The sequence below is a fragment of the Sander vitreus genome, chromosome 20, assembly GCF_031162955.1.
Source record: "Sander vitreus isolate 19-12246 chromosome 20, sanVit1, whole genome shotgun sequence".
NCBI classification, from domain to species: Eukaryota; Metazoa; Chordata; class Actinopteri; order Perciformes; family Percidae; genus Sander; species Sander vitreus.
The window spans coordinates 452,691-465,156 of NC_135874.1; the positions used below are offsets into that span (position 1 = coordinate 452,691).

General features: G+C 39.9%; 1 protein-coding gene across 1 annotated transcript in view; it reads left to right on the plus strand.

Annotated features, from left to right (window-relative positions):
• Positions 1 to 12,466, plus strand: part of nrxn3a (neurexin 3a) — a 240,667-nt gene that overhangs the window by 147,683 nt on the left and 80,518 nt on the right. Inside the window, exons 11-12 of the mRNA XM_078277724.1 lie at positions 884 to 1,267; positions 10,913 to 11,116. Of these exons, the coding sequence (XP_078133850.1) occupies positions 884 to 1,267; positions 10,913 to 11,116 (588 nt within the window). The remainder of the gene's footprint in view (positions 1 to 883; positions 1,268 to 10,912; positions 11,117 to 12,466) is intronic.

The following is a 12,466-nucleotide window of genomic DNA, read 5'->3' on the forward strand; positions in this document are numbered from 1 at the left end:
TCAAGTCATAACAAGTTATCTCAAGACACTTTACAGATAGATTAGGTCTAGACCACACTCTATAATTTACAAAAACCCAACAATTCCAATAATTCCCCCAAGAGCAAGCATTTAGTGCAACAGTGGCGAGGAAACACTTTCTTTTAGGCTGAAACCTCGGACAGACCTTCAGGGTCTTTGTGGGCTGTTGTCTGCCAGTGCCGGTTGGGGTTATGATGAACAGTGGCAATTATAGTAACAATAAAGATAATGCAACTATGACTATAAATAGTAGTTCAGGGCGTAGCAGGCACTGCAGGATGTAGCAGGGCATAGCAGGGTGTAGCAGGGCGCAAAGCAGGACCACGGCGGCAGCTGCAACCATGATTTAGGTGCCACCCTAATCCAAGGAAAACTGCAAGGCGAGAAAACATACGGACTCCAGGGAATAACCTCCCTGGAATTTAAATAACATTTTTCTATAAAACCCCTATTTGAAGTACATATATTTTTTAAAAATCACATTTTCATGAACTCAGTACAATTACAATTGTACAATTGTCCTAACAAAATACAAAAAAGTTAACCAAAAGCTTTACTTTTCAAAAATTATTCAATACTATTATTTTATGGAAAACTGACTTAAGCCTTTCCTTAAAAAACATAAACTTGAATAAATTTAATTTAATTTCATTGTAAAACACATGATACAGTGCAACAAACTCTTAGAAAGTTCAGGATGAATAATAGTATTCAATTCAATTCAGTTTTATTTCTAGTGTCAAATTACAACAGGAGTTATCTCAGGACATTTTGCAAATAGAGTAGGTCTAGACCACACTATAATTTACAAAGACCAATTCAGCCCTGTACCTGATCCCTACTTCCTCCATCCCCACCACAGGCACCATCTCTGTAAACAGCAGAAGGACCCCGTTCACAGCCAGTGGTGAGAGTGAGATTCTGGACTTAGAGGGCGACATGTACTTAGGGGGGCTTCCCAATGACCGCACCAACCTCATCCTGCCCACCGAGCTCTGGACGGCAATGCTCAACTATGGCTACGTGGGCTGTATCCGTGACCTTTTCATTGACGGTCGAAGCAAAGACATCCGTCAGATTGCTGAGGCACAAAACGGCGCTGGCATCAAACCCTCTTGCAACAAGCAACCAGGCAAGCAGTGTGAGAGCTACCCGTGCAAGAACCGAGGTGTCTGCAAAGAAGGCTGGAATCGATTCATCTGTGACTGCACTGGCACTGGCTTCTGGTCACGCACCTGTGAAAGAGGTAAATGCTTTTTTCATTTGCATAAATATTAGAACATACTGATACTATCTCCAAGGCAGAAGCAATGGGATCTAAAACAACAGAGAGATTTGAGGACTGGAGCAGCAAGGGAGAAACAGTAATCACAACACTGGTAAAGGAAGTCCTACTTGCAGACAAACTGTAGTAGTGGGATACAGATACTAAATCCAATTGCCCCACCATAGAGAACAAATCCAAAAAATCTCCTGGTGTGCAGTATATTTTGGGATATTCAGAACCCCAAAGAATGTGAGTATATACCAAATGTGGACAGAAGAAGGCCATATTACAACCATGGATGCATAAAAAAAAACCTTCCATTTATTACCATGAGAGTAGCTCAGTGGCACATGAAGACAAAAAAGTTAAACTTCCGTGTATAAAATGACCTGGATGATCGGCGCTGCTTGTGCCCATAGACCATGTGCACTAGAGACCTCCGCCGGCCGAACTGGCTACTTCTGGTTTAGCACTTCTGCTAAAATGAATGGGGATTATATTCTGATAGTGAAACATGTCACTTCACGAGGGTTGTGGCACTCAAAAAAAATGTATCAACTGATTTACTGACATGTCTTTCACCATATAAGTCTTTTTGGGCCCCATGGCATCACCTGACAGACACAGAAGTTGTTATTCCACTGTTTGCCCCCTATGTCAAATTAGTTTTAAAGCCCGGCGCACTTCCTATTCCTGTCTTGATGACATGTTATGTCATATCCAGTCTTGAAATGCAGTATATGAACAAGGTGGCCCCTGAAACGAGACCGACAGTATAAAAAGTTGGGCAGGATGCCACTCCTACATATTATTCAAGGTTACAGATATGCAAATGACTGATACAATATAGTCCTATGTGACATGAACAGAAAAGTGCCTCAGCAATGCTTTGCCCTTGTACCTCTTCATCATATTGCTACAGTCTGTGCTTACTGCTGAGCTGACAGTGGCTGACATTGTGTTGACTAGATCTTGAGAAAGATCTTAATTAATTAGCTATCAGCTGTCAGGGTGTCCCACATAAACCTTTCCCTGGGTAATACATGTGCCCAACTCGTGATTATTAAACTACTTACTTATTATTAAACTACTGCCTGTGTACTGAGTCTTTCCTCACACATCCCCAGCTGGCTGTGACTGAGTGGGCTGTTTGTCTTTACCTTGGCAACTTGTAACATCTTAGAGGGCCTTGACAGTTGATGCACCTTACCAGATTTCAGTTTCTCCTGAGCTAGCCTGGTTCCAGACTAAATATGAATATAAAAAAAGGTCTGGTGCTGAGCTCACTGACTACACCTGGTTGGAGAAACAATAGAGCCAATCAGAGCTGAGTAAACAGGATTAAGAATGTTCATCATATTCCTGTACCAAAGCCAAAACAATTATACATCCATAATTTTGCAATAAGGATGTACTCAACAGTGTCAAAGGCTTTTGACAAGTCTAAGAACATGCCAAGAGATATTTCTATTATTATTTAAATCTGTAGAGATCTTCTGGACAAGCTGCAAAAGAGTCATTTCTATTGAGATTTTTTACAAAAAACATATTGATGCCTGTACAGTATGTTGCACCCATTTAAATGTTTTTTTTTCTTCTTTTTTCTTCATTCTTAAATAAACTAATTTTTCAATTTTCGTTAGATAAACAGGGCAAAACAGAGTCACCTGATTTGGTCAACCGATTTGTGACTTTGGCTACTTTGAGGACATTTGGTGCAACACCTGTGTTGAGGGATAGAGTTAAAACATGGGTGAGGGGCTCAACAATGGAGGACCTTCTTTACAAGACTGCATTTGATCTAATCATGGCCTGCAGCAGAACCTTTTATTTCTAATATAGTGTCATGCACTTTTTTGGCGGTAGGAGGGTCAAACATACTTACAAGAATACTGCTCCTTGATATTGGCAAGGACAGAATCATTTGCATTTTTTTATATTTTTGGTCAAGAAAGGACAGATATTTACAAAAAGTCTTTGAACGTATGTGTTACTATGACACCATCGGATAACTGAGATGGAATAGTTGTGTAGGAGCTTTTCTTATGAAACAATAGATCAATGACATTCCATTTATATTATTGCGGAATTTTCAAATTTTTCAGAAAAGTTTTGCAGTTTGGAGCAACTTTTTGAAATTACATTTTTTATATTAATATATTATTATTATTAATAATATACAATTATTAAAAACATATTTTTTTTTATAAATCTCAACATTGAATGTTGAGATTTGTGGAAAGCATTTGTTAAACATGATTCAAATATGTTAGTAAATGTAAGATAAGCTAGTTCAGCATCCTGATTATTAAACACCTCCTCCCATGGGACTTCTTTCATCATGGCTACAAATGAGCCTTCCTTTCGCTCAGAGAACTTATGGCATTTTATCCTCTCATCAGATTTATTTTGTGGAACAGTTTTGGTTAAGAAGTTCTGAAATATTGACAAAGCATCAGAGGAATTAGTAAGCAATGAACTAATATGAGATGCTCAAAATAAATTGTAAATAAATTGTCATTTAAAGTTGCAGACATATTCTTTTTCCTAGTTGGTTTGTAGATGAGAAGATAAAGGGTATGTAGAATATTGAGGAAATCATATGGTAAATTGGAGTCACATTTGAGAAGACCAAGGAGAATGAATACTTTTCCCTTATTACTTATCAGCTCCACAGTAGAAAACAGAAACATGAAACATACTAACATCAGTATCAGGAGGACAATAAATGCAACTAATTATAACATTTTGAGATAGAGAGCACCGGAAATTTGTGATTTAAATATGACAAACATAGGGTTAGATGATCATAATTTTTGGTAAACTGCATATACAAATGTTTCTGATGAAAAGTTTTTAGTACATTTGTACCTTTAGCCACTAGTGTTAACTAGGGGAGATTCAGCTGAAACGGGGATCATATTTCAAGAATGCAATATTCCCCTTCCTTCTGTCCTCTCTGAGTTTTGGTAGCAGTTCCTCAAGTTCCATGCAAATATTATCTGTATCTCATTAATGAAGATGTTGGTGCCTTTAAGGGATTTGGTTCTCTTCAAGATTTATTCCTTGTCTTTGTATCGAAGAAGCAGGTTTACCACAGTGGTTCTGGGACGTCCAGCTTGGCCATATTTTTCAGTCTGATAAGATCTATATGCTTGGAGTCTATTTTAAGGTAGTCAGATAGTGTTTTCTTTGCCTTGATCTAGTCTCACTCCAGTTTTCAGATTTTGAATCAGGCACTCCATCTCTCAGCAGGCTGGTTCTTCTTGACTGATTGTCCAAATAATGCATTTTTGTAAACTGATTATTTATGGATGTTTGATAATCAACAAGGTTGATAACTTGGATCTTTCCAGTGCTGCATGCTTGGCTTCGCTTGCAAGTTGGATAAGTCTGCCTGTGAAAACTAGAGGCTTGCTTTAAGGTGAATATCTTGAATATCTTTGGACATGTTTTGGATCATGCAGTTAAAGTGATTCATTTCATTCCGTCCAGGCCAATGAATCACAGGCTGTTTCAAAATCTTTGTCATGACAGTGGGTCATAAGCAGCTACTGCTTCTACTGCTTATTTATGACATTTGCTGGCTGTCTCATGACTTTAAACTTTGCACTGAGGCATTTGTTTTCCTGAAAGAGCAATTGCACCCCCTTGTTGCAGTGTTTGAGGATGCAGAGTGGGTTGCACCTCTGGCATATCTTGCTCATGTGTTCACTCTGAAGGACCTCAAGCTATTACCTCAAGGAAAGGACTCACATATCCTTAACATGTATGACAAAGTGAATGGATTCAAAGGTAAAATTATGGGAGAGGGAATGTGAGGATGGAGATGGGAGCTGTGCCCCACTGCTTGATGTCCATCTTGCCACTACTGATGTTGACAGAAGTCCTGGGATGAAAGCACATCTGTCCCAACTCTGTGCTGATTTCAGCCAGTACTCAACCATGGCAAATTCCTTGTGTTACTTTCTTGGCAATAAATCCCTTTCTGATTCTGATTTTACTTCCAAGATATTGAAGCCAAGTCTCGTAAACTTGACTGTAGAATGCACAGTAAGGGGAGAGTTCAGGTTCAGGTTATCCTACCACATCGCCCATGGGCGATGTGGTAGGATAACCTGAACCTGATGTGCTGTCGCAGCTGAGAAAATTTCACTTCTGGCTGGTTTTCCGTCATGATGTGCAGTTTGTGACAGTTTAATAAAGACTGATTAGAGTTGGACACCAATTAACACATCACCACCCCCTACAAATTGCTCCTACTCATTTTAACATATCAAATAACAGCTTACTGATAATATCTCTGTATCTTTATCAGTTTTTCTCTTTATTCATCCAGTGGGCCATGATCATTTCCCCTAAATCTAATTTTTTTACTTTGGAAACGAAAAGTTGTCAATACAGTATTTATTATTTCCCTGCTCCTCTCAGCAGCATTATTGAACTGCGACACATTGAGTTTTTGTTATATTGCAAGTTTTATGTCAAACAATTTGACCTGATCCTCATTGTGCAGGTGAAAACAAAGAATTCATTCTTCCTGCTATGTCACAGAGCTGAACAGTGTCCAATGTAAAATAAAAACAAGATAAGGAAAGTTAACTGGTCAGAGATGCAGTATCTTCATACAACGCATTAAGGTCTTCTTTAACGTGGCAAGGTCAGTCAGTTAAAAGTGTATCAATCCTTTGGACACACTTTATTAAAACCATCTCACATGCAGGTCATTACACACACACACACACACACACACACACACACACACACACACACACACACACACACACACACACACACACTTACATCCAAGAAATATAACATGTCAGAGTTAATCTGACAGCCCAGCCCAGAGCTGTAATGAGAACTGAAATTGTGTATATCAAACCACGCTGTAATCTGACACCTTGTCAATTACACATCAGGCCTAAGCATCCCTGTGACCAATCACAGCCATTTATTCCATGTGCAGTTGAGCATGGACCCAGACACATGTACAGGTGAACAAAGAACACACACTAATATTGATGTTGACACCTTATCATTAAGATAAACGTGTGTGTGTGTGTGTGTGAACAAAATATAATGTGCTATTGTTTACTATTATTTTATATAATTGTATATGCTTCTCTCCTATATGCAGTTTACCCATATTAAATGCTCGGTTAATTTGAGTTTTATTTTGTGGAATCCTACAGTATTTGAATGCAGAAATGTGTAGACGCATAATTTCTATATGTATGTTTTCATATCCATATGCATGGCTGCATCACACATCTGGGTATGTGTTGCACAGCTGTCTCTGTGCTGCTTTTCACCACATCTCAACATCTCAATCAAAACTCCTGGTAACAGAAATGGTTAAAATCAGTCAACCGTCTAACTGTTAAGTTCCGGGAAGTTGAGGACCCAAAGGTAGAGAGCAGGCAGGCAGGAGAAAGTTGAAGTTGAGGATTTATTAAACCAAAACACAAAAAAAATAACCAAGGGAGTCCAGAGAATAGCTGACATGGAGAAACACGAACGACCGAACGAACGAACGAACACACGAACGAACGAACGAACACACACACGAACACACACACGAACACACACACACACACACACACACACACACACACACACACACACACACACACACACACACACACACACACACACACACACACACACACACACACACACACACACACACACACACACAACGATCTGACAAGGGGAACATAAAGACTAAATACAGAGGGTAACGAGGTAACAAGAGGCAGGTGACAAAAGGGCTGGGAAACCGGTGGAAAACATCAGGCAATCACAAGAGCGGGAAAACACAGGGAGTAAAACTAGACAAGACAAGACAGAGAACAGACTATCAAAATAAAACAGGAAACATAAAACAAGACCAATAATCACACAACAGAAGGAAACAAGACATGACAGAAAACCAGGCTACAAAAATGACAAGAAAACAGACTACTATAAGACAAGACAAAACACCAAAACCATAACACTAACCCCATCAATACGACAGTTTTGAGACAGTAAAAGTCTCTTTAAATTTATTTTCTGTATAATGTGTTTGGAAAGAAATCACTGATTTTGCTTTACCCAGACTTTAAACATTTTTATGCTAGTAGTTATACTATAACTATACTAATTTTATATTCTAATACTAATACTATTTTATATATATATGTATATACAATTTTTAAAAATTTAAATGCAGGAAAGAGTTTTTCTACAATGTGGTAAGGGTACTTTTACTTATGTACATGATCTAAATACTTCTTTGTTGTCTGCATGCAGTCCCAGTATCATCCACAGCACAAAAACATGTTACACTCTGTATGTTCTTTGAGTGTGTATGAGTTTGAGCGCTCTATGATTTCTTTGCAATCACCACGATCAACATATCAACATCTATGATAACTATTTCACACTGAGTGTAAAATATGCACCCAACAACAGCATGCTCTAACAGGGAAGTGTGTCGACGGTTTGCAGTCAGATGAGGACACAGACTAAAAAGAGTCATGTGGGATGGTTAATCTGCAACTCCTGCAGCCAAATAAATGAGGTGTGCAAACTTCATGTTTTGGCAGGGATCAGCTGCTGTTGGCGGTGGGAGCAGCCTCTGTGTAATAGGACCTCACTCTTTCTGTCAATGCTACTTCCACACTGTTGTGTTTGCAACCCTGCATGACTTTAAAGGCACTGGTCACATACACACCATAAATGCTGTAGCTGTTCTAACAGTGCTCTGTTTGTATTGTCATTATCCTGGAAATGTACTGTCGTTGACTTGGACTAGGTCTTACCTGATGAAGGCAGATGCCAGACGAAGGAGAGTAGAGATATGGACGGATAACAGTGGTGGACTGCAGATGAAAGCAAATAAAGACTTTTTGATTAGACAGTGATGAACAATGGTACAGCCTTAGCGGTATTTAAATCCCCTAGACCTAACACCAAATCATTTGACCAGCACCACATGTGCAACACCGTTTTAGCAAAACATCTGGAGATTTCCTTCCACTCACGAATGATTGTCACATCTCCAAACAATGACATTATTACAACGTGTTTCTCAGGACCTGCTAGATGTTGAAACATGTGACGTTCATTGGAAACTGAAAATCCTGAGCTTTAATCTGGTGTATCACATGCTGGGATTGGTTTTAAGGTGGCTCCAGGACAGCCATGCAAATGAAGGCCATTTCAGGCCTGAATTCATAGCCATGCTACGCCTGTAAACCACCCAGTGTTGACCACACTAGATGTTAGATTATGAGCAGCCTGGTTGTTCTAAAATCAACATAGTTGGTATCAATGTAAAGGTCTGAATGTGACCTTTAATGTGAAGTATGATTGCAGCAAACCAGATCTCTCTTGCCTGGGAAACTAGGCTAAGAATTGTGGCACTTTCTGCGGGGGCGACAGAAACTACGCATTATAGCTTTAACGCGACAAGTTTAGCGGAAATTCCTTTTAAAGCCACTGATTTATTTTGTTTGCACGATTAACGCATACGCGTATTGTGATTTGGGCCTCGGGCCGCTCCGTAGTTTGTGAAATCAGAAAAGGATGCAGCAGTAAAATTGTGGATGGCTAGCATAAAAATGGATAAAGATTTATATCTTTTAAATGCCAAGTTGAGTTTCAAAGACCTTCTAGATGGTTCTCTCCAGAAGACTAAAGTTATCTGCATGTACTCTCGATGGAAACTGAGTAACCACTGTAGTACGTTGAGTCACAAACACCACTTGCTGGCCAAGCATAGGGCTGATGCAGAGAACCCTCACCAAAGGCAGGCCAAGCTGTATAGTTTGCAACGGAGACGCCTGGACAACTCTAAAAGTAACAAACTTTCAACAGCAATAGCTAAATGGGTGGCCACAGCTTGCAGGGCGAATAACATTGTATAGGATGAGGGTCTGCTTGAAATAATTTGCAGCAGCATAAGGGATAATATACAGCGAGCCAGTCACTTTTGCAATTAGAAACAGAAAGAAGCCATGTCGCTCCGGTGAGTGAGCTTACCATGGAGCTAACTAATGCTCTGTTTGCATTCACTGTTGCCATCACAGTGTTAGCGATCCCCGTTGCCTCCTTCCTGAGTTTGTCAAAATATGCTTTCAGCCAATTTCTGGAGCATACAGTACCGTTAAGGTAATTCTGGAGATTATTCTAGGCATTATTTGTCATTGTTTTGGATTGTTGCAATAATAAACGTTTGCATAAAGCAAGTATATTTGTCCACTCCCATGTTTATAAGAGCATTAAAAACCTGAAAAATACCCCTTTTGAAGAACATTTAGAACAGATAGAAAATGTGTGATTAATTTGAATTTAATTGCAACTTCACTATGGACAATCATGCGATTAATCCTATTAAATATTTTAATCGTTTAACATCCCTAATTACATTATATTCAACACTGTAGGCAGACATGGTCACTAGATCCCACAGAGTGATTGCACAAAGCAGTGTTGGACATTAAAGCTGTGGTAGGCAGTATATTTTTGGCGCGGTTGGGTAAAAATGCCATTCTAGCCTTTTAGCATGTTGTAATTAAGTGTTCTGAGAGAAAACTAGACTTCTGCTCCTTCTTTTGGCTCTGTTTTCAGTCTTTAAAATCCAGCTGTTACGGATGTCAAAGTCTCTAAATTACCACACAGCAAACCTAGGACCACGTAGTACTGTATTAAATTCAATTTTATTTATAGTATCAAATCATAACAGACGTTAACTTAGGACTCTTTGTAGACAGAACCTCTTGGTTCGCAGGCATCTGCCTCGATGGGTTGGGGGGGAGGGAAAGAGAGAGAGGGTTAAAATAATTATACAGTATGACTTATAATAATCACAGTGACAGTGGGTATGATGGAATGATTTATAATTAATTTATACTTTATTAATCCTGCAAAGGGGAAATTACAATGTTTTCACTTTGTTGTTATTACACACAGGCCTGAATTACACACACATGCTCAGTACCTATACATGCACTAATGGAGAGATGTCAAAGTGAGGGAGCTGCCCATGGAAAGGCACCCCAAGCAGTTGGGGGTTCAGTGCCCAGAAGGTGAACTGGCACCTCTCTAGCTACCAGTCCACCACCATACTTTGGTCCGTATGGGGACTTGAACCAGCAACTCACTTCTGACTGAACAACTGCCACCCCAATGACATGAATGGTGGCAACAGTGGCATTCCAGCATGGAAACACATTGCACCAAGATTGGGGGTTTAAACACAAAGATTTAATGCACAAAGATTAGGGATTTAAAAGGGCTCAATAGCTTATTTTTTGCCCTGGAGCGCCCCAGCAGGGACATTGTCAGCCGTAGAACCATTTGCATGAAAAATTGAATATTTGGGGCGCCCTGGTAGCTCACCTGGTAGAGGGTGCGCTGTGTACCATGGCTCAGTTCTTACCACAGCAGCCCAGGGTTTGATTGCGATCCTATCGATTAAAGGTCAAAATGCCCAAAAATAATCTTAAAAGAATAAATTAGTTAAAAGTTAAAAGTTAAAAAAGTTAATATTTGCACAAAGTATCATGTCCCAGCTGATAATATTGACATGAAATTTGGCTAACATCTCTCCATGCTCCTGACTTTCTCACACAGAGGCGTCCATCCTCTCCTATGATGGCAGCATGTATATGAAGGTGGTGATGCCAACCATCATGCACACTGAAGCTGAGGATGTCTCCCTGCGTTTTCGCTCGCAGCGGGCCTATGGCCTCCTCATGGCCACCACCTCCCAAGACTCAGCCGACACGCTCAGGCTGGAGTTGGATGGGGGTCGCGTCAAACTCACGGTCAACCTAGGTATCGTATGCCCCCCCCCCCCCCCCCCCCCACCCCACCCCATCTGCCTCCACACCACCACCTTCACTGTGAGACGGTTCACCATTGAGCGGTGACCTCTCCTTTCACTTCTATCTTTTCATCAGTTACACATCACTATGATCCCTTAAAGGTTTCTTCCAGATTTAAAAAATAGATAAGTGAGTGGTTATCTCTTTTTGCATGGGTGTTAATGCAGTTTTGTGCACACAGATAACCATGGACTGCTTACTGAATTCAACTTTTTACTGGATAACATCTTAGGCTACACATCATAACTTATATTATTATAATGGTAAACATGTTTGGCCCATTTATGAAACAAACCATATCCATGTTATTGTTTACGGAACTTTTGAGATAGTCACAGCACAATAAGCAGAATATACATTATGACGTAGAGATACTGGGTTTTAAAGTCTGGTCTCTAACAAAGTATTTTTTAAGAACTAAGTGTGCTGTGACTTTCTAGGAGGTTACTTCCACCAAGTATGCCCACTGATCTTCAGTCTGTCATTCAACAGGACATTAGAAGAAATTTTTCTTGTCTTTCTCACTAACCTCATTTTTGTGTCTGACATCAAGTCGTTTCTCTGTCACCTTCCTGTTCTTCTAGGTGGTTGTTTTCTTTGCTATTGATGATGTCTTTTCTGGAAGTCAATGCTTTTTTGTGTTTTGTTTTTATGTTTACCTGTCAACTCCATTTTCCATCATGCTTTGTCAAAAGATGGTATTCACCCCTTCAAAGGCCTTTAGCCTGCGGCCCGTCAGGCAAACAGCCCGAGAACAGAGCCCAGCAAAACCTACAGCTGGCTGCGACCCCAAATACCTCCAAACACTCCCAATAATAATTTGTAGGAAGTAGGAAAAATGAGTCACACCTCAATTGATATCTTGTATATACAGTATGAATAGTAAAAATCATAAAATGTAAGAGTAACGGCAATATAAGCAAACGATAGCTGGTTATTCTAGGCACATTTAGATAACTCATTCACTGATTTGATCCCAGATTTCAGTCAACATGTTCATGTTGTGCAGCTCTAATTGGTCAGAGCTCTTATGAATTCTTAGTCTATGATAATTTGTGTGATTTTCTACAGAACATTTGTAAAATGTTGTAGATCTACAGTAGCCTCTGATCTAGCTTAGTGACACATGTATTCATAAGATAGTGCTCCAGATCAGATGGTTGGGGTTCCTGTGCCTCTGTATGGTGCTGGTGCTGATTGGATCGTGGCTGTTTGCTCCCACTTTTCTGTTGCGGTTGACGACACATGAAACCACCAGCCACATGTTGACCAACCCTCACTGTCTTCACAGCTGCATACA